Here is a 27,913-nt window from a genome sequence, read left to right on the forward strand (position 1 = left end):
TCTGAGTGTTCCGGGCTGAGTGAACTCCTTCAGAGTAGTTCAGGTTTTTGAACTCATGTGTGACTCTTTCCCAGCCTAAAGCCATATCCTGAGAATGAGCCGCTATGAGGGGCCAACTAGAGCATGCCTTCATTTCTGTTTTCATCATCCCATTTAACCATTGAAGTAATATGCTGTCTGGCATTGTAGACGTCTTAGTTTCATCTGACATACGCCATTACACGTTTGCTTTTTAATATTTTACTGATCTCCTAGGATTGATATTGCATATCCGTGTATATGTAATATATCTGTATACCTAGATACAAACATATAATTTATTGAGTGCTTACTATTTGCCAGTCACTGTGCTAAGCACATGCATTTTTTCATTTAATCCTCACAAAAGCCATGTGAGATACGCAGTAGATAGGAACTGGGTCTTAGTGAAGTTAAGAACTCTTCCTAATGTCTCCTAAAAGCTACCTTGGGCTAAACCAGGATTCATACCAAAGTCGGTCTGATTCTAAAGTCTGAGTTTTTAACCACTTTGTTGTACTTTACAAGAACTCCTTAAGCCACTTCATGAGTTTTTAGCATGCATGTATATCTATATGGTGCAAATGGTAATTAAAAGGACACACACAAAAAATTTCTTCCTTTTATGGAGATATTTTTTATATTGTAGCTAAACATTAATTTCAGTTTTTTGTTTTACTATTATTGATTAGAAAGAAAAATGAAGTAACTTACAGACATGTAAAGTAATAGATCGAAGAGAAAATTTCTACAGTTTTTAGTTGTCTTTAAATTATTTCAGCAAATACGTATGTCTATCCACATTGTGTTCTGTCATGAGGCTGGGGAAATGAAGAAATTACAGGTGCAATGATGGTTTTCGAGTAGTTTGCAGTTCATCTGGGGTAATAGAAGGTGCACATAAGGATGATTTAATTCTGTATAATAATAGGCACAAAATAGGTGGAATGAGTATGGTGAGAATAAGCGTAATCAGAGCGTAGGAAGGAAAAGAAAGAAATCAATGTGCGCAGAAAAGATGAGATGGAATTTGACCAAGACTACATGAATTTAAAAGAGAGAGATCCAACATAAGACTTTCGTTATTTTATTTGGAATGTAGGCCCCAAATAAAAAGCCAAGTGTGATTTCTGATTGCCCGTGCTGTGGCTTCCCTTTATTAGCACGGATAATAAAGAGTTGACTGTATTTTTTTTAACGTAATATTTGAAAAGCAGAAAGCAAGTTTTCTTGGTTATGTTTTTATGACTTATCCTTTAAAGAGTTTTGCTAAATCACTAAGCTGCTACCAACACTCAATTCTATATGTAATTTTTTTCCTTTTTTTTTTTTCTATTCATGGAATATTTTGTGATTTACATAGAATTATCAGAAAATTGTGGGCCGGAAGCTTCTTTAAAAACAAGGCAAAAATTGACATTGCATATATTGTTAATTGAAAATTTTATGTATATTTTACTGCCTGCTTTACCTTTCTGATTCAGGTGAAGTATTTGATTACTTAGTTGCCCATGGAAGAATGAAAGAAAAAGAGGCCCGTGCAAAATTTAGGCAGGTATGGAAAGTAGTTTTCAACTTTGTTTTGCTGATACTTTTAGTAATGTACAATGGACAGCGTCACAAACTGAACTTCAGGGTCCGTGGTATTTTAAAAAGAAAAATTCTTGCTTTCTTATACTTTTTATGAATGGAAAACTGAAAAATAAATCTGTTCTTCCTGAATTGCAATTTAAAAGAGTTGCAAATGTTATTTTTAGATGATCATAAATAGCAAAATGCTTATAGGGGAGACTCATTAACTCCTTGACAGCTGGAAATATAGACTGGACTGAGATAGAAGAGAAATACTTAATCCTTTATCTAATAATTATTATCAAGTATTGTTAGCTCTGTTTATATAGTATATATATGTACTGTTTAAAGAGGTTATTATGTTCTTTTGTAATTAAAGATGGCTTGGTATTAGAATGCATATTTTTATAGATTTAAAGACTATGGTCAATTCTATTTAGTCAGGTAGGCAAGGAACCTTGCAAATGTGGCAGAAGAATATGGTAAGATATTTGTACTTCCAATTAAACTTGAATATGACTTGTTACAAAAATGATAAAATAGGAAAAAACAATTTAAGTTGATCTAGGATTTTATTTTTAATTTTTAGGAATAAAGGGATTAAATTAGTATACTATATAAATTTCAATAGACATGACACATTAATAAATTGTAAATTATTTTTAGCATGTACTGAAGTAAAGTTTCAGCAGAAAACCTACTATATCCCAAATCAGCTGACTAAAAAAATAAAATGTGTGAGTAGTAAGTCTTTACAAGATACATTAAGATCCCAGTGGGGATATTTAATGCCAATTGGGATTTTCTTGCTTGTCAGCTACTAACTAGAACTACAGTGACTGGTATTGAAAAAAACGATGACATTTAAAGTGACAACTGTACCGTGCTTTACTTCCGGGCAGCCTGGAGCTGGACAGCCAGCCCAGGGTAGGAGAGAACTGAACAGTGCATGGGCTGAACATCGTTCAGTTCCTCAAAGCTGCTTCCTTATTACCAGCTGTTTTTAGATTCAGCTGTTTTAAGATGCCTGCTTCTAGGATTCTAGCCTGAATAAAAGGTCTACGTATGTCATTGACATAAAGCATTTTGCAAATTGTGTTCTGAAAAGTCGGGATTCTGTGAGAGAGTAACAACAGAGGTTTCACAAAACAGACTCACTCTGCGATCAGTTTGGAAAATGCTATGCCAAAGTTGAGCAGGTTTTATTCTTCCCCTCTGCTTCAGATCTTCTCCAGCGGTTTACACTCTGTCCTCAACTCTCCTGTTAGATACAGCAAAGGCGCTGGACAGGTTAAGGCGCTTGAGCATCTGTTGATCATATAAGGCCTCTGCATCCCTTAGGATTAGGTGGCCTGCAAGAAAATTATAGTATTGACTCAGCTCCTCCAATATCAAGGCTACTGCTTTGAGCTTGGGAATTCCTGACCCACTTAGTAACTAGTTGCAAAGGAACCCTAACAGTTGCATTTCACAGCAAGACAGCGACGTGCCTGATCCTAGGGGCAGTGCAGGGCTGACGGCAACTCACGTTTTCACGGTCTGTTGTGGAAGGGCCGCAGGGAGGTTCCTACATCCTATCTGTGGAGGTTCTGAGAACGGAGGGTCTGGCCACTGAACGATGCAGTAAAACCTGGACTTGCGGATGGGGTTCTTGCAGTGAGTCCGAGTCAGAATTTCTTCATTGTACCTGGCTAGATAAGTGTGGTGATATTATAAACCTCCCTGTTTGACTGCTGGGGTCAGAGGTCATAGAGCTTGGGGAGAATGCATGCTTAATCCAGAGCAATCTCTTTAATTATCTTTCCATTCCCACGGCTTTAAGGCCCATGGGATTTTTATTTCAGAAGTGCCTATAGAACTGCTTTCATAAAGATTGTTCTGTCTAATGTGAAACGCATGTTTGGTAACCACATCATTATTTATAACATGCTTCTTCACTATATCAAGACAAAGAGACTTGAAAAAGATAATATTGTTAGCAAATTTCTGTCATCCATGGTAGAAAATATAGACTTATAGTATGAACATACTATAGCCATGTATTATCTTCAATAAGAAGTATTAATATCTATATATAAATATATAGATCTCTTGCCTAATGACCATATTTTCGTGAACATTGGATATTAGCATTTTGAAGCGTCCTGCTTCAGAAAACCTGCTACAAGTATTCATTGTAAGGTTCTTCTGTATTCTGGGGACTCACACTTCCAGTTGATCATTTTCATTCATAGTCTTTCTGCTCAGAACCATGTAGTGGTTGTGTAGTACCTGCTTAGTTTGAAATTCAGAGACTTGTCAGCCTGCCCATCAAGGCTTCCTGTTACTGTTCCCCACCAACTTTCCAAATAGTGTTTGTCCTCAGCATCGGTGCATTTCACCCCCTTCTGCCTCATTACCAAAGCTCCATGTATTAAACTATTGCTGTCCTTCAAGGATGGCCTAGTTCCAGTATCACCAACTCCAGGAAGCGTTGCTGACTGAATTGATTATATATTTTTTTGGATTTCCTCGCTTGTTTGTACTTCTGCTTCTGCGACTCTGCCTTGTATTGTAGTTACTCGTGCACGTGTCTTCTCCTCCTTATCAGACTGCCAGCTCCTTAGGGGCGGGGTCCGTGTAGTGTTACTTTTTGTGTTTCCCTAGCACATTTTCTTGCACATAGCGGGTACTCAATAAACTGACTCGTGACTCATAATGAATTTAATCACATTACATATACTCGTTGCGTGTTGATTTTGTTTTGAATCCATGTCCTCTCTGTCTTTGAACCATTTTAATATACATCAGGATAATTTTAGAATACTGAGCTGTCAGTTTTACTTCTATTACCCAGAAGTTTTGTTTTAACCCATATTCCTATCAGCATAGTCATACTTCACATCATCGTTAGACATTTAGAAATCTCATTACTGTCTCCATTTGTACACGCCTAACCAATATTCAGTGTTCAAGCTGTGTTTACTTTTAACTGAATCCACAGAATTGAAAGTTCTGTTGTGCGTTAAAATGGTTGTCCTCCTAGACATCAAATTTTTTGTACAAAATAGCTCTTACGTGATTGCTGTAAGAATCTTACCAAGTCTGTGTTTAATGTAGTACATTGCTGTGAAAGAATTGCTATCACCTATTCCTCAGTTGTATCTTTGGCACTTAATCTGTTGGGTTCCTCTCTGTTTAGAACTTGCCCCCAATGAGCCCGAAGTAATGGCTGAAAATTTTGACTGCATACAAAATCTAGTTACAGATTTGCCCACCTGACTTAGTGACAGGTTTAAAATTAAATTTTTTTTTCTTTTTATAATTGCGTCTTTTGTTAAGGCACATTCCCCCCCCCATTTTTTTTATATTTGAACACACAAAGGATATTGCTAAATACCCCACTGATATGTTTTTCGTCAGTTGGCCTCACTAAAGAAACATGTGTTGAACACATTTGATATAATTCCTAAAAATAGAGTTTTGCTCTTTGAACTGGAACCAACTATTTTGGAATAGTGATTCATGTTTGCCAAAGTTCTTATTCCAACACTGGAATAAATAAACCATTTGACCAAAACTACAAGTTGTACACATTTGATCATGTAAACAGAGAAATATAACAACCCATAAAAGTCTTCACAGCTCTGACAAATATTTTAGTATATTTTAGCAAGCAAATACTACTTTTTCACATTTTCTACATTTAAGAGTGAGTTTCATCACTTTAACTTTGATATGTAGAGTTCTCTGAAGTAAAGGAACAGTGAAATTATTAAATATACTTTAAAATTCAAGTTAGTAATTTATCTAAATTGGAGGTGATAATTGGGGGAAATTGTGATTTCCTTTTTTACTCAAAAATAATATTTACCCTTTTTCCCAAATATTTATTTCAGATTGTATCTGCTGTGCAATATTGTCATCAAAAATGCATTGTTCACCGCGATCTTAAGGTAAGCCACTGATTTCATAACGGAAAATTTTAAATTATTAGCTGATAGTTTATACTATTAGAAATATCTTTGGTTGCCAAATTGTGCCAGGCACTGTACAGGGAAATTAGTTTTTATTTAATCTTCACAGCAGCTGTATGAAAGGCAATATTTTCACTGAGAAAATGAAAATATATGAGTAGTTATCTAGCATTCAAGGTTAGAGGATTTGATTCACCGTTAATAACCTTGTTTTAATAGGTGAATGTGGAACTTTCTCTCAAACTAAAAATGCCTAAGGTCCCATTAAGTCAGAAACTAGGTTTGAACACAAATCCAGGTTGGTCTGATATAAGAGCCAATTCTCATTCTTTATTTTAACGCTCAAAAAAATAAGGAAACATTTTAAACATTTTTCAGAATATCAAGTGTATCTGGTTAGTATAAAGTTACTACTTTGATGTAAGGAATGTATGATAGGAAATCTTTGTGGCAATGAACATCGGAGCACAGACACCTCTTTGAGGTACTGAATGCATTTCTATCGGGTATATATTCAAAAGAGGGATTGCTGGATCACGAAGTAGTTCTAATTTTAGTTTCTCGAAGGCCTCCATCCAGTTTTCCATAATGTCTGTACCAGTTTGCATTTCCATCAACAGTGTGCACAGATTCCCTTTTCTCTACATCCTCCCCAACACTTATATTTTTGAAGCTAGCCATCCAAACCGGTGGTTTGCCATCTCTTTGCGATTTTTGATCTGCATTTCCCTGATGAGTGATACTGAGCACCTTTTCCTGCACCTCTTGGCTATTTGTATGCTCTTTGGAAAAATGTCCATTAAGGTGCTTTAACCATTTTTTGAGTTGTTTTTTGTTTTTTTGTGGTTTGCTGTTGAGTGCTATGAATTCCTTATATCCGGGGTGGGGGCAAATGTGGGTTTACGGTTGTGAGTGCATGAAACAATCTATTCTTGGTTATTACTGATTAATTACTGTATTCTTTTCCATATGGAGAACTGTGAACCTACTTTTTCCCAACCCTGTATTTTGCATAGTAACCCTTTATCAGGCACGTGGCGTGCAGATACCACCTCACAATCCATAGGCTGCCTTTCAATGTTAACCAAACATTACTCCTTTTTCGACCCTGATAAAACACATCTACAAAACAACCAATAACTAACTCTCTTAGTCTATCATTTGTGACAGAGTTTGATTTTTTTTTAAAAAAATGTACAAAAGCAAATACTTTATTGAATCACTTGCATTTACCAAAAGCACATTTAAAACTTTTTCTTGGAGGGATTCTGATTTAGGATTTTGAAAACGAACATCTCAAAACTTGGAGGGAGGGAGCAGAGAATCACTGCTTTTTCCCAGAATATACCTCCAGAAAAGAGGCGAGTTTCAAAACAGCCAAAGGAAGCTCTCACAGACAAGACCTAGTGGAGTCTGTATTGCACTGTATTGTTTCTCTGAGGAAGCACTCTGTAGGAGAGGGCAAAGGATGGAACTCAGTCGTCCCGGAAGCCCTGATGGGCAGTTACTGTAGGTATTAGTTTTGCATTAACCATTGATCCTTTATGAAAATAGAGCGCTGTTGGGTAAACTTGTTGGTTTGAGCGCCAAACGGACTTGTCTTATGTTGACGGATGTTCTTTCCGCGAAGCCATACTGAGATACAGTTCCAGGATGTCACTTATCTTGAAGAAAAAGTGGGTTTAAAATAACCTTTCTTCAACAGTTGCAGATAGGCATAAAAACGAGAGTTTTCCTTGTATAGTGTTCAAATCAGCCCAGGCAGATGTACTCCTGCGCAGATACACGTTGACCTACCCCACGGGGCTCCTGCACTTGCGAGCCCCCTGAAAAACGAGAGGCAAAAGATAACGCGTTTGGGATCGGAAACAGTTATGATGGAGATTTGATGTTATGTAGGCTCTTTACATTGTCCTTTTTATTATTTTCCTCTTAGGCTGAAAACCTTCTCCTTGATGCTGATATGAATATTAAAATTGCTGACTTTGGTTTTAGTAATGAATTTACAGTCGGGAACAAATTGGACACGTTTTGCGGAAGCCCCCCCTACGCCGCCCCGGAGCTCTTCCAAGGGAAGAAGTACGACGGGCCCGAGGTGGACGTGTGGAGCCTCGGCGTCATTCTCTACACGTTAGTCAGCGGCTCCCTGCCTTTCGATGGCCAGAATTTAAAGGTATCGGCTACACGTGACGTTCGTGTTTCCTCCCCACGCGTGAGCCCTTTAACAAAAGCCAGCGAACAAGTGCTTGCTTTTGCTTTTTTCAGGAATTGCGGGAGCGAGTCTTACGAGGGAAATACCGCATTCCCTTCTATATGTCCACCGACTGTGAAAATCTTCTCAAGAAATTATTAGTGCTGAATCCCATTAAAAGAGGCAGCTTGGAAGTAAGTGGGTTTTTTTGTACTTCAGATTTATGTTTAACAATTAAAGTATTCTGGGAACTGAAGAGCATTTTAAAATGATTTCTTCCTGTGTTTTTTTAAGAAAATTGCCAAGTCATCTAATTTGTCTTTTGGTTTGAGCTAGAGAAGTAACATGATTCTTTCGCTATTCAAAAGTTATCACAGTAGTCACTGTAAAGACTGTTATTTCTTCTTTGTCCTGAAATGAAGTATTAAATTAAAACAACATAAAAATAGGGAGAAAACGGACTTTCAGTTGGGGAAGGAGGAAAGCCTAGCCTTGCCAGACATGGCTTGATCCAATACAGAAATCTTATATTTAGTAAATACAAATAGTGAAAATTCTAACCCAGGAAATACTTCATGGCTATATCTGAAATTAGTATCTGATATTTTAAAAAGTTAATAGAAATCTCAGCATCAGCACAGAAAATTTACAGATATTTAAGGAGACCATTGGAAACAGGTATTTCATTTCTTAACACACTGTTGTGTTACTTATTTGCATTCCATATTTGAGGTTATTTATAATAATAGATGCTCTTAGGGATGTACTAGGTATGCTGTAACGGAATAACATCACATTTCATATAACCAAAATGTCTAACCTTTGTTCCTTCTGATACTGCAAGTAGAGCTACTTATTTCTGAAGTATTTTGATCATCTATTTTTTAAGAGCGATTTTACCTGTACTAAGTTAATTTCAGAGATTCAGTATATGTTGTTCACTAGGACTTTTTTGTCTTCATTTATTTGCCTTAGCAGATAGGGTAGAAAAATTCAGACAATTAACCTCATTTAAACTGTACTTTTTTAGTGTAGCAGTGGGGCTTTCTGGCACGGACTCTCTGCCTTATAGTGAGCTTTCCCTGTGTATAGAGCTCTCAGGTTAGTTTGGGCTTTGTGATTGCATTTTCACAAGTATTTTTCACTACAAGATACAGTATGTTTTGATGGCAGTTAAGGGATGGTAACTTCCATTGAGAGGTTATTTTAAATGCTTTGAATCAGTGAATCAACTATCAGATATTTTTTACTGAATTATTTGTTAAAATGTGATGAGTTTCATCTTATGATTCTTTTTCCTTTGGTGGTAAAAGAGTACATTAGTGTTTTAATAGAGAAATGTTTGTGATAGAAAGGCCCCTTCCACATTACTGCCTTTCTAGACTTACTGTCAACCATTAGTCATAGAAAATTACGGGAAATAATTAACAAGTTGAAACAGTTGAGGCTCATATCCGTCCTAAAATTTTATGGGAACATAAGTCTCTCCTAATCTTGCTCTATGACTCACTTTTATCATAGGAACCCTACTTACTGAAGGTCACTTAATAAAATATCCAGAGGTGATGCATCAGCTCACTTCTTAGTGCAAAAGGTCATACAAAAATTATTTGGGAGAATAGATGTTGCAAATACCTATATGGACCGTCAAGAAGATGTAAGATGTACTTAGTGTTTTAAAGATGATTAAATTAGAGTAGCCAAATATTAAATATTTTGTTCTTAGCATTAAAATTCAAAGGATTAAAGTATTAGAATTCTCTGAGTAGAATTTAAAAGCCAAATTATTATTATGAAAACATTTGATCATCAGAAACTCAACTTGATGTATTTGAATATAGTCTGGAACCTGTTCCAGTTTATTAAAACTAAGTTTTTCAGCCACAGAACCAAGAGTCTACACAGGAAATATTATAATATTGCCGATATCACCCTGCAAAGGTTGGTCTGCTTCAGTGTTCCCAGAAATGACTTTCCAGAGAAACCTGACACTGTTATAAAAAAAAAAAAAAAGATTTCTGACATCAAACCTTAAGCAACTTGAAATAACAGTGATGTCAAAAATTATATTAGTCTTCACTTTTATTTTTTCATATCAATTTTATTATCAACTTTACAACAAAAAACCCCATAAACTATAAAAAGTGACTTTTTAAAACATTTATCATCAAATATGTAAAAATAAAATTTTATATAATAGTACTGTTTTCATTGCATGTTGCAGTCTCTTTTTTTTTTTAACTTAAAAGTTCGGGGCACCTAGTTTTTGCTTTATCCTAAGAGTGAGCGCCTTCCTTTTTGATAGCAATGTTGCTGTCCTTGGATCATACATCAGATTTTATTTAACTGTTACCTGGTTTTTGCACATCTGAGTTCTTTCATTGTTTTTGCTAAAAGTAGGGTGCTATACTATTTTCCCTTTGGGATATATACTTGGATGAATTCTCCAGGATGTATTTATTGGGTCAAAGGTACTAACAGTCTGATAGGTCTTGTCTGTCATTGCGAAAAGATGGTATGTGATCAGGGCACTTGAAGGTACCTGTTCTCCACAGCTTGATTCAGTATTGGATATAATGATTTCTGCTGTTCGATGCCTTTATGGTAGTACTACACTTTGCCATAATTGCTTTAATTTGTATTCATTTCATTAAAGATAACACTAAATATTTTTAATGGCTGGATTCATTCTTCCTGCTTGTCGAAGTGGGTCTGATTAATCAGCCTTACATATTTGTATTAGCTCTGTATATTTTAATATGAAATACTTCCCATTAATTCCCATATCTTTTAAAAAATGAAAATTTATGTATTTCTTTTTGGTGTTACTTGCATATCATGAGTTATTTATTAAATGCTATTCTTTCTTTGGTATATAATTTACTAACATTGAAATTTGAGTTAGACAGTTTTGGGTGGCTACTTATTTTCTTACTAAACTTCTTATTTAACTTATTTAACACTTTGCTGTTGCTTCTCAGATATGACTGCAAACTTTATTGAGGTAGTTCTTGAAGCCTTATAAATCAACTACCTCCATGGAAATACACTTAATGAAATTAATTTCATAGTCTGTTTGCATGACCTATATAGTTGTTTCTAGATCTTAAACTGTTATATAATTTTTTTAAGGTTGTGAATATGAATGCTGTCAGCTCTTCCTAATCACACTAATAATGGGAGGGATAGTATCACATATACATTTTAAAGGATTTGTATTTTAATGTTGTATACTAAGTTTTTATTTCCTACCTATTTAAATATTGATGTATCTAGATTTTTTTATTAAAAGAAACTGCAAAACTTTTGTGCTATTCCATATATGTGAAGAAATATATATATATATATATATATAATTTTTTCTTTTATTTCCTGTGTTACCTTCAAAATAAATGCAAAATTTGAGCTAACGTCAAACTCCTACTTTTTGCTCTTTGTCATCTTTGGTCCTCCTAAAAAATATCTTTTCTTAGCTGCAGCTAAGATTATCTTAAATGGCCTTATTTATGCCTGGCCAGTACAAGTGACATTGTGTCCAGTAATCCTACTAATAATCATAGCCTTTTTAAAAAAAAGAAAGAAAGAAAGAAAGATTTCTAAGTACAGACTCAGAAGTATGTGATGTACTTTACAAAGGTTGAAACCATTTAAGAAAAATTATTTCTATCTGACCATCCTAAAGTCCATCATTTTTTTTATGTGCACCTAAGTGGACGGTGTGTATTTCCCTTGTTACTTTGTTTAATTCCTTATCATTCATCTGAATCAATTATTTTGTTAGAATTTCCCAGCAAGCAATCATTTATGTTCATCGGCAGTAATGGCTAGAGTAAACATTTTTTTTTGTTGTTGAGTTTGGAATCTTATTTGACTTATTGTTTCTTGTTTTGAGATCTCAAATGAAACCTAAAACGGGCCGGGTTAGCTGATGGGTGCAGGGCAGTTTCTGGCCCAGTGATTCAGCCCCGACCTGAAGCCACCCAGCCAGGTCACAGGAGCACTCTGCTGTCACATGGCACCTCTTTTTCCTGGGGATACTTCTCCCTTGGCTTTGAATGTTAAGCCTGTGGTCCCCACAGAAGAATTTTGTATAGGCGTGAGGTTTTCCCTTGATGTGGACAGATACATAATAGTTATGAAACCAGCACCAAATAAACAGTTTAACTGAGAAACATTAGAAAATTCAGATTATCTTAAGTTTGCTTGTAATTGTTTATCTTCCATCTCTCAGATCTGGTATTGTACCTGTGTTTCTTACTTAATTCATGGACACCCAATTCTGCCAGGCACCTGAGTTAAAATCCGTAGAACCCTCCTCAATTCCATCCTTGCCCTCATTCCCTAAACGAATTTTGTCAGCAGGTGCCACAGATTATACCTCCACGGGCTTTCTTCCTTCGCTTGCCTCATGTCCGGTTCAGTTGTCTGTCTGTCTGTCTGTCTGTCTCCCGGGCACTCTGCCCGCTTCCTCAGCTGTGTGATGTTGCTCACCTCTGCGTTTTCTTTTACCCAAGCCTTATTTTAAAATGCCGCCTAGTTCAAAAGCAACAACAAGCACTGTTCTGAGAAAGCTGGCATAAGGCGCAGTCTTTATCCTCAAGGACTTTGAATGCCGTACAGGAGCGGGTCTGTCTGGGACTAGCTGTAGTGAAAGGTAGACAGTGATACCGGGAGCCAGAGGGAATGAACAGAGCTCCAGGGGAACCTAGAGGAAGGACAGATGGGTAATGCGGGCACCATGTGTCCTTCGTTCAGTCTGCAGACGCGGATTGGGCATTTAAGCGCCGGGTACATAGAGGGACCGCATCGCCACCCTGCACCAGTCAGCCCCGCGGCGTTCTTTGTTTGCGTCTATGGTCAGATAGGACATAGATAATTGAGAGGTAAACACAAAATACTTGCCTAACGACAGTTTGCATTAAATTGCGGGCAAAGATCAGAGTATGCGAAAGGGTAACAAAAGCAGCCAGGGCTTGTATGGACCTTGTGAGATTAAAACAAACAAAAAAATTTGGGAATCAAAGGACATTCCAGACAAATGGTCCTTGTCTTTTAACCCACAGGGAAAATAGCAATGGGCATGAGTTCTTCATTTCCCGCTGACATACCCTTAACGTTACTCTGCTGACATACCCTTAACGTTACTCTCTGGACCTCCGTCTCCTTGTTCCCCTGTCACGGTGTAGCGAGAGGGGGGTGTGCCTTTTATCTGGTCCAAGCCTTACCCGTCCATTCCTGGGCTGGAAGCTCTTGCTCCCCTGCCATCCAAACCTCCGCTCTACCGATGCCTCCCCCTTGGCCCTTCCACACGCCGAAATACCTCCCTTAAAAAACAGGCGTCCATCCACCCCTCAGCCCCGGCCAGAACCTCCTTCCGGGGCCCCCTGCCGGCCAGGCTTCTCCAACAGCTTCTGCGCTCGCAGCCCGCGCCACCCCCCCCCCACCCGCATGCGTTGCCTTCTGGCCACGACCCCACAAAACGGCCATCATGTAGGCAGCCATCTCTGTTGCTAAACACAGTCGATTCCTTTTTCAGTCATCACCTTAATTGACAGAACTTTGAAGTTCTGCCTCCTCTTTGAAGAACCCTTGCCTCGCCACCTTGGGCGTCACTCTGTGTGGATTTCCTTGCTCCCTTTACTTTTCTTCCTGACCCTTAAATGCCGGCGATCCTCCAGGCTCTCCCTTGCGTTCTCTTCCCCGCGTTGTCACGCTACCCATTCCGCTTGGAGGACCCTCCACTGTCATCATCCTGGGCTGAGACCTCAGCCCCCATCCCTAGCCCAGATCTCTCCTGAGCCCGAGAAGTGTTTACAGAACACGTAGGTTTGGATAGCCCCCAGCCCCCCCACCAGCTCACCTTGTCTAAAACTGACCTTTGTCCTTGCCCATCGGGTCTGCTTCTCTTCCTGAGTTGGGTTTCCCAGTAAACGGCATCAGCCTCTACTCAGTTATGTAAACCAGATAAGTAAAATCTTCAAAAATAAAAAATAACCCAGAAACCTGGGCCTCACCCTCAGTGTCTCTCAGCCCTGGCCCTTTCTCTTCTCCCCCAGTATCCAGACACGGGGCTTTGTTGATTTTTATATATTGAAAATTCTCTTCTTCATCGCCGCGGCCTACCTTTCATTCAGAACAGCTTCATCTCTCTCCTACATCCCAGCTAAAGCCTCCTCGTTGATTCTGTGCCTCTGGTCTTGCATCCTGGCCTTCCGCTCTCCCCACATGCTGTCCAGGGAGACCTTTCCAAATCACGCTCTTATGAAACGTTCCTGACATGACCGAAAGAATGATTTGGTCCCTGTTCATTACAATAGAGCTGAAATAAGTGGTTGAATGTTCTGGTTGGCCAAACATAATGTAGAATTTATTTCCTAGCAAATAATGAAAGATCGATGGATGAATGTCGGTCACGAAGAGGAAGAACTAAAGCCCTATAGTGAGCCTGAACCAGACTTCAATGACACAAAAAGAATAGGTAAGTATTTAAATGTTGTGGGAGGCACTATCGCTAGGCTGATAAATAACAGTCCTTTAGTATTTAAGAATATAAATGGGAAGCAATTTTTATTTGAAAAATGCTTGCATTAGCATCATCTCTTTCCCTGAATATACACTGTACACTGCAAATTTCAAGTTCCTTAGTTTATCCTCATGCATATTATAATGTAATTCCATTGTTGGCAGCAGTGATATAAAAATTAAAATAATGTAGACAAACCTCATTCTTTCAGCAATTTCTAGCAGGAAGAATGACTGATGTATCAGCACTGATCAGACGGATAAACATCAGCAAAACAGAGCATGTATGTCAACCAAAAATGTAGAGGCCCCAAGTGAATAGGGCCTCCCCCTGTTTCCTCAGAGGAGGATGCACCTTCTCAGCAGGGTCCTTCCCCCTTGCCCAGCCCCATTCACCTCCACAGCCATTAGCAACTGAAACCCAGTCACCTCAGTTGCACTTCCACCGGCTTAAGGGGCAGAGGGAGGAGCGTTCTAGGGCGTGAGGGATCTGAAGGGAACAGCTGTGGCCTCCCAGCCTTCCAAAGAGGAACCAAGCTGCCTCCAGATTGGGAAGCAGGAGGTGTTAAGAGAGGAGAGAAACCACTCTGTGGGGGGCTGAGGGTGCGCTGAGAGAGAAGGGAGTCTGTGTGTCAAGACACAGATCCACAGACACTGAGTCTCTGGGTGGACACAGGAATTCAGCCCAGGAATGTGCTAGGCGGTGAGAAATGGAACGGGCCCCATCACTGTAACCCATGCTATAGGTAATTTCCGCAGGAAAAACTGACCACGCAGTGTCCGAATGTATGGTATCTGTTAATCCAGACAGTTTTATAATTGCCATTATACTTTAAAATTTCAGAACTTAGTTTTCCTATCTAATGTTGACTAACTTGGCCAATTTTTGTTCATTTGTTTACTAAAATAAACCCACTTTCGGAAAATTTGCATTTTTTTTTAATTTCTAGATGTCATGGTGACCATGGGTTTTGCACGAGATGAGATAAATGACGCCTTAATAAATCAGAAATATGACGAAGTGATGGCTACTTACATTCTTCTAGGTAGAAAACCACCTGAAGTAAGTTTCTCACCATTTTAGCTTAACATTAATCATTTCTTGAGCTAGCGATGGCTAAGTGTAAGATATAATGTTAGCAAATATAGCCTATGTGTTATTAGAAATAACATAAAAACCCTACTATTGTGTATTAGAATTCAAAACGCAGGATGCTAAGTTATAAACTGATTTCATTTCTGAGTACCAAGAAGTTCTATTACACAAAATCAGGCCTGATGCCTGAGCTCTAAGAGGTACCATTCACAGTCTAGCCTTTGAGAATGACGCCCCCCAGAGGTGTGCATCCGGATGGAATAGCCCTGCCAAAGGCAATAGGGTGGTTCTGGGTGTGCAGAAAAGACAGTGACTGAAACAAGAGAAGTGACAGCATTTAAAACAAAATGTATATCTTAAATGATTGGTATAGTTGGGGACCCAGGAAAAAGCTGGTGGCATTTTTTACCTTCTAGAGCATTAAGTGGCTTTGATACATTCAGGTGGGAATTCTCAAGGCCAGGGCAGGTCTGTCGTGAGACAGATTTAGGAAATCACTGTCTGCACATGGGGACTGAGCCACAAGAGCAAATGACAGATGGTGTCAGAGAAGCGAAGTTGAGAGAATTTTTTAAGAAATGGGAAACAGGACAAATGGTTATTTCTGAAGTCTTTGAACTGTGTCTACTTAGATTTTAGGTTTCACTCATGAGATCTTGAATTTTCCTATTAATTTAAATATAAAGGAAGCACTGATTTGACAAGCGTACAACCCAGCCCACATGTGAATCAAAGTGAAGTTTGAACTATACCAAATACAAACTAATGGGGCTACTGGAAGTAGTCAGAGCCTGCACTTTGGAGCCAGGCTCGCTGGTTCGAATCCGCCCCCCAACACCACCCCCGCCCCCCCAGGCCAGCTACTAACTATGCAACTCAGGCAATTTTTTTCATTTCTCTGTCTTAGTTTCCTGTCTATAAAATGAGGCTAAGAATAGTACCTACTACCTCGTGAGGTCATTGGGGGTTAAATGAATTAAAACCTCTGAAGTCCTAAGAACAATTCCTGTGTGCTCCACATAAGCTATTATCTATTATAATTTCCATCACCAGTATTACCCTGCTATTTGTCATTAGCGTCTTTACATATTAATTTAGGTGACCCATTGGGATGCCTGTGATTCAGTAAAAAGTTTGCTGGCAATAAACATTTTTATGTTACAGAGAGTGTGTATTGATCTCCGATGCACCTTGCTTAGTTCTAAGTAGATGCAATTTCTTCATCAGAGCCAATAAACCAAATTTGGTTTTCTGTAAATGTGGTGGAGAAAATGAAACAAAACAAAAAATACGTGCGCACACATGTACATATAAAGTTAAAACTTTGGATTTTATCTTGAGTTAGAATCCAGCGGTGTCCCTTGACTCTTAACCTCAATTTTCCATCTATAAAGTGCAGATGAACAAATCATGGGTTATTTGGTAATGATTAAACAAAGTAACCTATATAAAGAGCTTAGCCCAGTATATAATAGCCATTCAATAATTGGTAGCAGTTATTCGGAGTTTTGACTAAACTGAGAACCCAGAGCCATTTGGACAAGGTGCTAGAGGATCCCACGTGCTTGTGGAAGCCCGATATATCTGTGTCCTTCCCTTCCTGTTTGCCAACTTGCAGTTCCTTACCCAAAGTAATCCTTTTTAAGTTCCGATGACTCCCTGTCTAGCTGAGGACAGATTAGAAAATCAAGAATGCATATTATTTGCATAAACACCGTTGTGTTTTGAAACCCTGGTGGTCTCTCTTCTCCTTATAGTTCGAAGGCGGTGAGTCATTATCCAGTGGAAACTTGAGTCAGAGGTCGCGGCCCAGTAGTGACTTAAACAACAGCACCCTGCAGTCCCCCGCTCACCTGAAGGTCCAGAGGAGCATCTCGGCCAACCAGAAGCAGCGGCGTTTTAGTGATCATGGTGGGGGACACGTCAAATACGTGAACACACAGACCGATTCCACCCACGCTCGTGTTCTTTAAACATCATGCGCTCACGCCTCGTGTGCCTGTGTCATCCCAGTCACCACAGCTGCTATTCTTGAATGACAAATAGCATCCCTTTTTCAGGGACTGACCTAATTTTTGTCATGAAACACCTTCAGCTTACTTCAGAGTGTAAAATGTGCAAATAAAGATATTTTTAATACAGAGTTTTTGTTCGTAAGAAAACATGTCCATTGTTTTGTAGCTAATTAGGCTTCTTTTATTTTTATTATCTTTTTTATGTTAGCTGGTCCATCCATTCCCCCTGCCGTATCCTATACGAAGAGGCCTCAGGCCAACAGCGTGGAAAGTGACCAGAAGGAGGAGTGGGACAAAGACGTGGCCGTGCGTAAGCTTGGCAGTGCGACGGTCGGCTCGAAGAGCGAAATGGCCGCCAGCCCTCTCGTGGGGCCGGAGAGGAAGAAGCCCTCCGCTGTTCCAAGTGTGAGTGCCTGGCCTGGTCTCCTGCAGTTTGTGGTGCTTATCCGTTCTCAGGATTTTTGTCTAAAGATTTTTTTTAAGTGTTGCAAAATTTTAAAGTGAATCATGCATGTAAAGAACATGCAAAAAGGATCATCCCTCTCAAAATGCAGCTTAAGAACAAAAAAAAAAAAAAATACAATATGAAGTCTTTAAATTGCTCTGAACCTCACCACAGAATGGTATGTTAAACTTTTCTCTGTAGTAGTTACTTAATATTATATTGGTGCATGTAATTTTATGTTTTCAAATGAGGTGTTCAATGAAGGCAGACTCTGTTAATAATTACTTTATAAATAGAGTTCACATTATTCACTTAAAACAGCAAACTCTAGAAATTATGTAATGGGAGTTGGGGCAGCAGGAAAGAATAAAGAGACCGAAAATATAAAAGAGCAAATATAAAAGTTAATAGAGATATCATATATATCTTCTGTGATATCTCTGTTAACTTTCTACACCCCATGATTAAACACATTTTAAACTAATGACTATTTTTAAAGAATCGGGAAAACTGGATTAGGGGGAAAATAGGGAAATTTTTGTCTGCGGGAGTAAGGATTAAACAGAAGAGCATTCGCCCTTTTGAAAATCGTTCCTGTGCAGTTTAGTGCTAGTCACAGGTCAAGGGCATGGCCGGGTTGCTGTGTGTGGTAAGGAGGGTCTGACCACCCACTGGAAGGAGAATCTGCCCCTTTTCACTTAATCTTTCTTTTTTTCTCTGAGCTTCTCAGACCTGGCCTGCCTCTCCCGGCCCAAACCTGAAATGAGGAAATGTTCTCAGAGTGGCGCTCCATGTCCCTCCCTTGGTGGCTTCATGCCTTTGACCTTGCGCTTTATTCTCCTTGGCCTTGCCCTTGGCTGGCCCACCCCCTTCACTGCCACGGGGGTCCGGTCTCTGCTAATATTTACATGGACCGGTCTCTCACTCCTACTCCCATAGAGCTGCCTGTACCGCTCTATTGCCCTGTCCCCACCCCCAGCTGACAGAGAGGAGAGTGACACCCCAGCTTTCTGGTTGCTTCCAAACAGCTGCCTGCCGCTGCTGTAGGACAGGGAGCTGAAACGATAATGACCTTGTGGGCTCTGCCTTTTACTCCTGCAGCCTACTGCAGAGGGAGGGGTGGGGAGAGAGAGAGAGGCGACACAGAGCTCATTCGTGCAAGATTCTGGTCAATTAAAATTGACCATGTGTTTTTTTCAGTCACTTGCAGCTCCCGTTTATTTCTTTGACTTTCCACAACTGCAGTTGAAATTTTAAAAGGCCTTTTCTTTCCTCCTCAAAGAACAACGTGTATGCTGGAGGCAGCATGGCAAGGAGGAATACATATGTCTGCGAAAGGACCACAGACCGATACACAGCCCTGCAGAACGGGAAAGACAGCAGGTAAACGTCACAGTGCCTGGTGACTCTCCTGTGTGACGGTCCCACGTTCGCGCTCTCGCCAGCAGCCCCGTGCTGATGGGTCGAGAAGAAGGGACATACAGGACCGTCAGGTCGCAGCCGACGGTCCAGACTGGGGGGTCTTGCCTTCTGTGCGCGAGGGGAAGGGTGGGGGAGTATGTCGGGAAAACAGGAGGCAAATCTCTTCACCTGAGACCTTCCGTATGAAATCTTTCCTAAAATTATTGGCCATTTGCACGGGACGAAGCAGGTCGTCCCGGCCTCGTTGCGTCGCCATCATTCGGGTCTCTCTCTCCACGCACCCGCCGCTCTCGCCTTCCCCCGAAGACGCATGGCCCTCCCAGCTGGTCGTTGAGGTCAGGACAGTCCTCCCAGTGTTTTATTTTAAATAACGATCAGCCACGTCATTTTTATTATTTAAAAAATTGACCTGTGCATCATGAGTTACAACGCAGAACTGTTCATAACGTCGTACGAAAGGGCAGGGGGACGACTCTAACAGAATTCTGCACTTCGTTTCATCCGAGTCATTTCAGTAGGCAGGACAGTCCGTCCTTACGTTTGTTTCCATTTGTTTCCTCTCAATTAATAGACACTAAACTGCAGTGAAGTAAGTGTCTATTAATTGTAAGCCATAGAAAGATAGCTTCCTTGGATATAAGATCCTCTAGACTAAAAATATAGTTGGGGATTGATTTCTGACTATTTTTCCTGTACTAAGCCCTGACTGGGGAGTTCCTTTCATCCACAACAGTTAACCCACTGACTCATGATAGTAGCTAAAGGTATTTTAATGATACTTCCAGCAATAGCGTGTGTACTGTCGTGATGAATTACACACCAAACTGTGAGTTTGGGCAAGTGAAAATCGTCCCCAGTGAAAATCATTTTATTCATAAAAATCATTTCGTGCCGCCTCTATGGAGAGGGCGGGAGTGGGTGGATCCTTCCCATGGAAGGTGGCAGGGAAGTCACCCTGCACGTCTTTCACAAGAATTTTGACTTGTCAGTCACTAATAATGCCACTGTTCCTTTCTTTTAAGTCTTTTAGTTAGGAAAGATATTCACCCATTTACTTTGACATATCTAGTTATTAAATGTTGGTGAACTGCGGTTTTCCTTCTTCTGTACATTTCTGCTTTATGCCCAAAGCCTCACGGAGATGTCGGCCAGTAGCATATCTTCTGCGGGCTCTGCTGTGGCCTCTGGCGTCCCCTCTGCGCGACCTCGCCACCAGAAGTCCATGTCCGCTTCTGGTCACCCTATCAAAGTCACACTGCCAACCATTAAAGACGGCTCTGAAGCTTACCGACCCGGGTAACGTGCTGATGGCGTTTCATTTTGTCAGTTGAAGAGTTTTTAACAGTGTGACACCACGTGAAAAACCATGATAGGCACCGTGACATGAACAGCACTGTGCAAAGACAAAGATGTGAACAGCAGAATTGTAACTGAAACTCACCACGTCCCCTACTCTTCAAGAGTACTGCCTATCCTTTAGATCCTTTTCTAGAGGCATTTTCTTAGAGGATTTTAAATCCATTCTGAGAAGTAAAGCATGGCTGCCTAATTGATCACTTAGGTAAAGTGAGTCTTTTATGATTTAAAAACAAAAACATCCTAAGACGTGGGACTTGAGACCTCTGGGTAGTAGCCTGAGTAGCCTGGTGCCCGCCGGCCGCTCCTTCTTCATAAAACTGGCCTTTGACTTGCCCTGTCAGTGAAACCAATGACCTCAAAGAGCCCTTCCCGGTATAAAATGATGGGACTACTTTCCTAGTATTTGTCTTCATTAGGATTTCTCAAACCAGGCAACACCTTTGATAGTCAGGCTTGTTTGTCACATGGGAGGTGTCGTGGACCTGAGGCTATTACTGAAGCCTGAAGTGTAGGTAGGAAATGATGCGATTCAAATTAAATTCATGTTCCGTGTTGCTGATTGGCTTAGGTTAAGATAATATTAAAAAAAGAAAAAGAAAACAATATATGCATTCCCCCCCAGGTTTGGCACTTCTGATATTGAAGAGTATTACTCTTTGTATCCCTGTGTCAGCAATATCTTAGTCTTTAGTAGCTAAATTTTTGTAAAAGGCATTTAGTTTCAAACTGAAATTTTATCCCTCTGCATATGATGATACAAGTCCCGTTAACCCCGGCACCGCCGGTCTGGTAGGAACAGGTAGGATGGGCCGAATCAAAGCAGCCATAGCTCCGCACATGGTGCAAAGTACAGGTGGTACATTATAGGATTGTACACTTGAAACATATATAACATTATTACCAATGTCACTCCAATAAATTTAATTTTTAAAAAAGACATAGAAATAAAAAGTCTTACTGCCTTAAAAAAAAAAGTGGCCCTAGCGAATTTGTCTAGCGTAGGAGTCTGTCGTTATTCTGAATCGTGTATGGTGACCTGTCCCACAGGACCACCCAGAGAGTGCCTGCTGCTTCCCCATCTGCCCACAGTATTAGCGCCACCACCCCGGACCGGACCCGCTTCCCGCGGGGCAGCTCGAGCCGAAGCACCTTCCACGGGGAGCAGCTCCGGGAGCGGCGCAGCGCCGCCTACGCCGGGCCACCCGCCTCACCGTCGCACGAGACGGGGGCCTTTGCGCACGCCCGGCGGGGCACGTCCACGGGCATCATCAGCAAGATTACCTCCAGGTTCGTCCGCAGGTCAGTACCACCGCGCGGCCCCGGGCCTCAGGGGTTACCGAGGAAATGAGTGTGTGCGGTTATTTCATCTGGGTAGCCATTTTCCAGGAGGGTTTCATGGCATTTTGTTAGAACTGCTGTTTTACAGACGTTTGAGGAAGATGGACAAAATGAGAAATTAAAATTTTTCTAGAGTGGAAAGGGCAAAACTTAACATCGAAAATGTTTTTTAACAAAAAGGCTCTCCCCGACTTCAAAGCCTTGATTTAGATAAAGGAATTAGTTCACATTTATCCTTTAAATATTTCTTATCTTTGGAATACTTTGAAATTCCTCACTAATAACAGTTTCCCTTTTTTTCCTTCCCTGTAAAAGTCAATAAACTACAACTGCATAGATTACTTATAAAATTTAACATCATAACATCTGAACCGCAGAACACAGTCAACACAAGATGAAGAGCAAACTTCTAATAAAACAGTAAAATTGTGCCCTTTTCCAAAAAGCGAGTGCACATGTGCAATGCCCATAGATTACACAGGGTGCTAACACAACGCGGGCTGATGTAAGCGTGACCTGTTATTCGCCCCTACGAAATACCTCCTGACATCCCGTGTGTGCAAAGCGCTGGGCTCGTGCCCAGCCATAAGCAAGACAGCATTTGTGCCCCCAGATTCTGAGTCCTGGGAAAAAGGCCTGCAAACAACGAGCCGCCGTGTAAAGCAGAGTGTGTCTGAAACGGGGGTGTGGGCGCCTTGCTGGGGCGCCTGGAGAAAGTCACGCTGTTTCTGCCGAGGGAGAACGTGCAGGCCCCAGGCTGGGTAGCAAGGAATTATGGGTGTGAAATTACTACACATGCTTTCAAAAATATTAATTAACTGCTTAGTCCTTACTGTTATTAGTATTCATAAGGGTTTCAGTGAACGGGGGCGCGAAGAGAAGAAGCAGCTTTAGTCTCGTACCTTTTCGTGGAGCCTTATGGCCTCAGTTTTATGGATTGATGGGCCCAGGATCACACAGCCTAATTGAAAAATTTAAACGCTCAAATGCAACATCTGTTTCTAACCAGAACCGTCAATGATTTTGGACCATTTGGGCCATCACCATGCAGTATGGCAGCTTGGTAGATAGAGACCCAGGAGCTCCCCGACAGGGTCGGCATGACCGGCAGGTGTGCGGGCTGACCGTCTGCGGGGCACCAGGGGGTCATCAGCCATTTCTGCTGTCGGGATTTGGCTACTTGGCTGTTTAAAAGACATTTTTGAAAATCTGGTGCTTTCTCATGGCTAAGCCCTGATTAATTGTGAGGTGAAGATAAAATAGATTCTGAGTTTAATGCTTGAATCCTAATAGTACATTGAGCATTGTGAGAAATATTTCTCTTTTACTTGGCAATAAAAATGTGGATTCCAGAGAGAAGGCAGTAAGGAGCAGTGGACAAGAAATCAGGACAATGTCAGGGCACGAAAGTGCTCAGAGAGAGCCTGCTGGGAGGTTAGGATAAAGGATCGCCATATAGCCACGTCACAGATAGGTGAAGACCTACTGCGTGCCCAGCCCTCTAGGTGCTCTTGATCAGCAGTGAGAGAGATTGACGTGGCCCCTCCCTTCCTGTGAGCAACTTGCTGTCTCACAACATTCCACACCATGGAAACATTTTTCTCCCTTGGCTCTGGTTTTCCTCCTGCCTCTCAAACAAGCTGCCCCTTCCCAGGCTCCTTTGCGGGTTTTTGTCAGGACCCCTTGCCTTTCCTCTTGACCTCTACTATCAGGGCATAGTCTTTGGACACATTGTCTTCTCTGTCATCCTCACTCTCTTGGTGACCCCATATCAAGCCCATGGCACTGAATTCCGTCTCCCGTGACCAACTCCCGAATCTGTGTCTTTAGCCCAGATCTCTCCTCTGAAGTACAGACCCACGTACCCAGTTGGCTACTTGGCGTCTCCACTTGGATCTGTAATGGACTCTCAAACAGAACTTGTCCAAAAAAACCTGCCTCTCCTCCTCCCCAAGGGTGCCCCTCCTCCTTGTCCCACGTGGTAGGAGATGGCAACGCCATCCTTTCTCTTGCTCAGACGTGAACCTTGACTTGGCCTTGACTCCATGTTTCAACACACAGCAACTCCATGAGCAGGTGGTGTTGGCTCTGCCTTCACAGTATTTCCAGAATTTTAACCTTCCGCCTCCTAACAGGCCTTAGCCCTCATCCTCTATTCTGTTTTCAACAACGTAAGTCCGTGAGTGAAAGCCTCCGCTTGCTTTCACGTTGCTCAGATACATGAACGCAAAGCCCTGATGGCGGCCTCTGAGCCTCTACTGAGTCATGCTGCTCTTTTTCGCTCGGACCTCTCATCTGCACCCACTCTTTGCGTGCTAAGTCCACGCCAGCCACGAGGGCGCCTGGCTGTCCTCGAGCACACCTGTTGCCCCTCCCTGCAGTCCTCTTCCCCCGATACCTGCAGGGCTGGCTGCTTCTACACCCCGCTCAGGTCCTTGCTGCAATGGCCCTTCCCCATTGAGACCTTCCCCACACTCCCTGGTCAAAATCACAGCCTCTTCCTCCCAGTGCTGCCGCTGTTCCCTGTTTTATTCCTCTCCGTAGCACTGACGCTCCCTGAAGGAATAGATGCACTTTATTTATTCATTCATTCTCTCTCTCTCCCAGCTAGAAGGTGAGCTCCATGAGAACAGGGACTTTGTTGGCTTCGCTTTATGCTGAACCTCCTGCTGCACATTCAGTGCCTACCGTGACACATAATGTGGCATCCTATAAACATTATTGAATGAATGGTTGAATAGAGTGAAAGGCAATTTAAAAAGCAAATGAAAAAATAAGATCATGAAGTCATAATAAATTCTGGTAAATGCTTAAAGGAATCAGGTTCTGAAATAGAGTGAGGTTGAGGGAATGAAGGTGTTCAGAGCCCCCTGTGATGTGAGCCTGAAAGTTTCTGAAGTTCCACAGGGCTCTTAAATGTTCAGTGTTGTCATTTAGTAGAAATTTTGGGGCCGAGGGGGAGAATAAGGGAGGGGAGGAGGTTGTTTGTGATCCTTTGTCAGAAGTTTGGTAGGGTTTTTCAGTGTCTTGATTTGTAACACATTTCAATCAATTCTGCATTTGGTTAGAGAAGAGGAAAAATTCTCAATTCCCCTCCAAGGTTCCCTGTCCCATGTGAACAGTTTTGGCTTTGCAAATTTGTTTGTGTTCACTGCAGTGCATATGGTCTGCCCTGAGGTTGCATTTTGTAGCTTGAGATTGGGCTGTGTAATCTACCACAAGTGACTTAATGCAGGAAGACAAGCAAAGCATTGGTTTCAGTCCCAGGAATGAACCTGCTACATCCTGTAGCAAGTGACCAAGTGGACATCCAGCTGTTCTTTCTGCATGCACAGCATATTAAACTTTAGGGGCGGGGGGTTGGAGTCTGGGAGGTTAGAAACTAGAGAATTTCTCAAGGTTCAGGATATAGTCTAGCCTTACTATTCAATATTCTCAACTCATCTCTCAGGTTATCTGTTCTTCCCACTTGCCTTGTCTTCTCAAGTCCATCATGGGCTCGAGCCCTGTTTGTTTCTGTTCCTTCTGCCTTTCTCACTTCGCTGTGCCAAAGGCCTGAAGAAGGGGAACCTACAGGCTGACAGCCTTCTGTGACCAGAACAGGGATGTGTTCGGGGGCAGGGCTGACTTGGAGTGCAAGATACCTCACAAACTTTAGGACCAACCAAGTGGGTATACCACTAAGTGATATAGAAGAAGTAGGGTTTTTATTAGGGGAAAAAAAGTAAAGGAATTTGGGTTGCCAAACTTTAGGCAGGGAAGGATAAAGAATAATTGCGAGTTCATCATTCACATACTTGGAAACTGTTATTACAAAGAAGGAGGCAGGCAGTTGTTCTTCTTGGCCAGTAAAAAGACCATTCGCTAACATGACCCCATGAGAGAATTGTTTTCTGGTCTTAGGAAAGCAGTTTACTCTAGAATCCTCTATCAAGGGAGGTTGTAGATGTATTATTTACAAAATCTTTTAAATAGCCATTTGAACAGTAAAAAAAAATGAAAAAATAAACATTAGCCATTAGGCCCATTTGCTTTGGGTAGGTTCTCTATAACTACTCTGCAGGCTGGAGATTACATCAAACCTGATGATTTTTTTTAACCATAGCTCACTTTTATATAGGGAATAAGCAGATTGATTATTTGATCCTTTGTTGCTCTGTAGACAATCTTTGGTTTTTTTAAGCATTAGGTGTCGAGAGCTGTGTGGCGCTGCACCTGCTGACACAGAGCCCGCCTTGCTCTCTGCCTCCCCAGCCGCCTCCTCCTGTGGCTTTGTACAGCTGCCCTTCTGGACCCTTTGAAATCATTGTCAAGGGGCAGAAGCTCTTCCAGTCACTGTTCCTGGTGGCATCCAGGAAAGGCAGGAACGTGGTATGGGGAACGCTGTGGCGGGGCAGTTGCTATGGCCACAGCCATAGCAGGGGACGTCCCGCAGCAGTGGGATCGGGTTCTGTTCACAGCGATTTATCAGGCAAAATAGAAATAGGACAAGAGCCCAGTGAGACGTAGGCCCCTTCCAATTAAAGGAGTTGTATCTTCAGAGCACAAATCAATGGCGCAACTCTTCCAAGTCCATGGACGGCCCCTTCTGTAGGTATCGAACTCGGACATGTCACATGGCGCCCGCTTAAAACATGTCTTATTTATGTCAGTGCACTGCCATAAAAATAGATTTGTGTAGGTGAATTTGAATTTTTCTTCTATTTCTCCAAAGTGCCAGTGACTAAAAAGGGAAACTTAAGAAACCATATTTGAATGTGAGAATACATCTATTATCCTTTCTAATTCAGGCAGGAAAACGATTTTCACACAGTATGTGTTTGTCAAGAAAGGCCTGTAGGTAAAGACCCAGAGAAGCAAAAAGACAGTCATAGCTTATAAGAATTCATTTATTTATTTATTTATTTATTTTCAAAAGACACGTATTTAACCACCACGTAGAGCTTTAGAGCTTGATGGAGGGGCGTGTTTTATAAACGTCGAGAGTGAGGAAGAGGGTACTGACTTTCTCTATTGCAGTCATTTTACATAACATGCTTCAGGGATGGTTAAAACGTTACTATTAACTTAAAGGTTCAAGTTGGTCATTTTTCCCAGCTATTCCTTAGTATTTTGCTATCACAAGCCATCTCTTCATGTATTTAAACTGGTTTATAACTTGATACTCCTATGTTGATATTTAATTACCTTTTAAAATGATAAAATAGTTAAAATTTGGGTACACTTTAAAAATGTTAATCACATGTGAAAAAGAGGACAGTTAGTAGAGTTTTCTGGTTTTATTTCACAGGTGGATATCCAGGTAAGCTCAATGTTTCTGCTTAAGACTGAGTTCATGTTTTTAGACTCACCTGCTTGGATAGGCTGTTTGTTTGCTGTAATATTTTATCATGTGCATGAATCATTGGCTTAATTTCTGAAATAAGTTAATTGCTTATTTAAAAACTGGTATTTATTTTTAGAAATACTTATGTGTTGAGCTTTATTTCTAACTACAAGGTTAATGTATATGTTTTCTAAATTGAGCGACTACTAGAATTCTGTTTCATAATAACCATGAAGGTGAATCTTGCTATTGATAATTATTAAATAGCTTTAACTGTAGATTGAACTAAATTAAACCAAAAGATAAACTATAATGTGAAAATCATGTCTGAGAATTGGAAGATCACGTAAAAAAAAAAGTCCTAACCTGTCACCTGGCATCTCTTCAGTGACAATACCCAGTAGACGCTCAATAAGTGACAGTTAAATGTGGCTGTGTTAAAAAACGTGAGATGTAGTATTAGTCTGACTAGTAACAGAAAACTGTCACGCTAGACATTTGCTCAAGTTCATTTTCAAATCAATTTAGATGTAGGCTTTCTTGATACATTTTTCACTCTTATCATTAAATCTCAACCTTCACTTTGTTTTGAGGGATCCAAGTGAAGGCGAGGCCAGTGGCAGAACAGACACCTCAAGGTGAGGAGCCACTAT

General features: G+C 40.9%; 1 protein-coding gene across 7 annotated transcripts in view; it reads left to right on the plus strand.

Annotated features, from left to right (window-relative positions):
• Window positions 1-27,913, plus strand: part of MARK1 (microtubule affinity regulating kinase 1) — a 68,863-nt gene that overhangs the window by 37,114 nt on the left and 3,836 nt on the right. The window contains exons 6-18 of one of the 7 annotated variants that reach the window (XM_054576610.1): window positions 1,503-1,573; window positions 5,469-5,525; window positions 7,483-7,719; window positions 7,812-7,931; window positions 14,116-14,215; window positions 15,210-15,322; window positions 17,113-17,266; window positions 17,579-17,775; window positions 19,098-19,198; window positions 20,369-20,533; window positions 21,644-21,895; window positions 27,225-27,236; window positions 27,854-27,898. In XM_054576610.1, coding sequence (XP_054432585.1) covers window positions 1,503-1,573; window positions 5,469-5,525; window positions 7,483-7,719; window positions 7,812-7,931; window positions 14,116-14,215; window positions 15,210-15,322; window positions 17,113-17,266; window positions 17,579-17,775; window positions 19,098-19,198; window positions 20,369-20,533; window positions 21,644-21,895; window positions 27,225-27,236; window positions 27,854-27,898 — 1,624 coding nt within the window. Of the gene's footprint in view, window positions 1-1,502; window positions 1,574-5,468; window positions 5,526-7,482; window positions 7,720-7,811; window positions 7,932-14,115; window positions 14,216-15,209; window positions 15,323-17,112; window positions 17,267-17,578; window positions 17,776-19,097; window positions 19,199-20,368; window positions 20,534-21,643; window positions 21,896-27,224; window positions 27,237-27,853; window positions 27,899-27,913 lie in introns of those variants that run through there. The other 6 variants (XM_054576609.1, XM_054576611.1, XM_054576612.1 and 3 more) reach the window with 6 other exon arrangements.

The sequence above is a fragment of the Pteronotus mesoamericanus genome, unplaced genomic scaffold (genome assembly GCF_021234165.1).
Source record: "Pteronotus mesoamericanus isolate MK-2021 breed Mesoamerican mustached bat unplaced genomic scaffold, CSHL_Meso_final contig_347, whole genome shotgun sequence".
Classification (NCBI taxonomy): domain Eukaryota; kingdom Metazoa; phylum Chordata; class Mammalia; order Chiroptera; family Mormoopidae; genus Pteronotus; species Pteronotus mesoamericanus.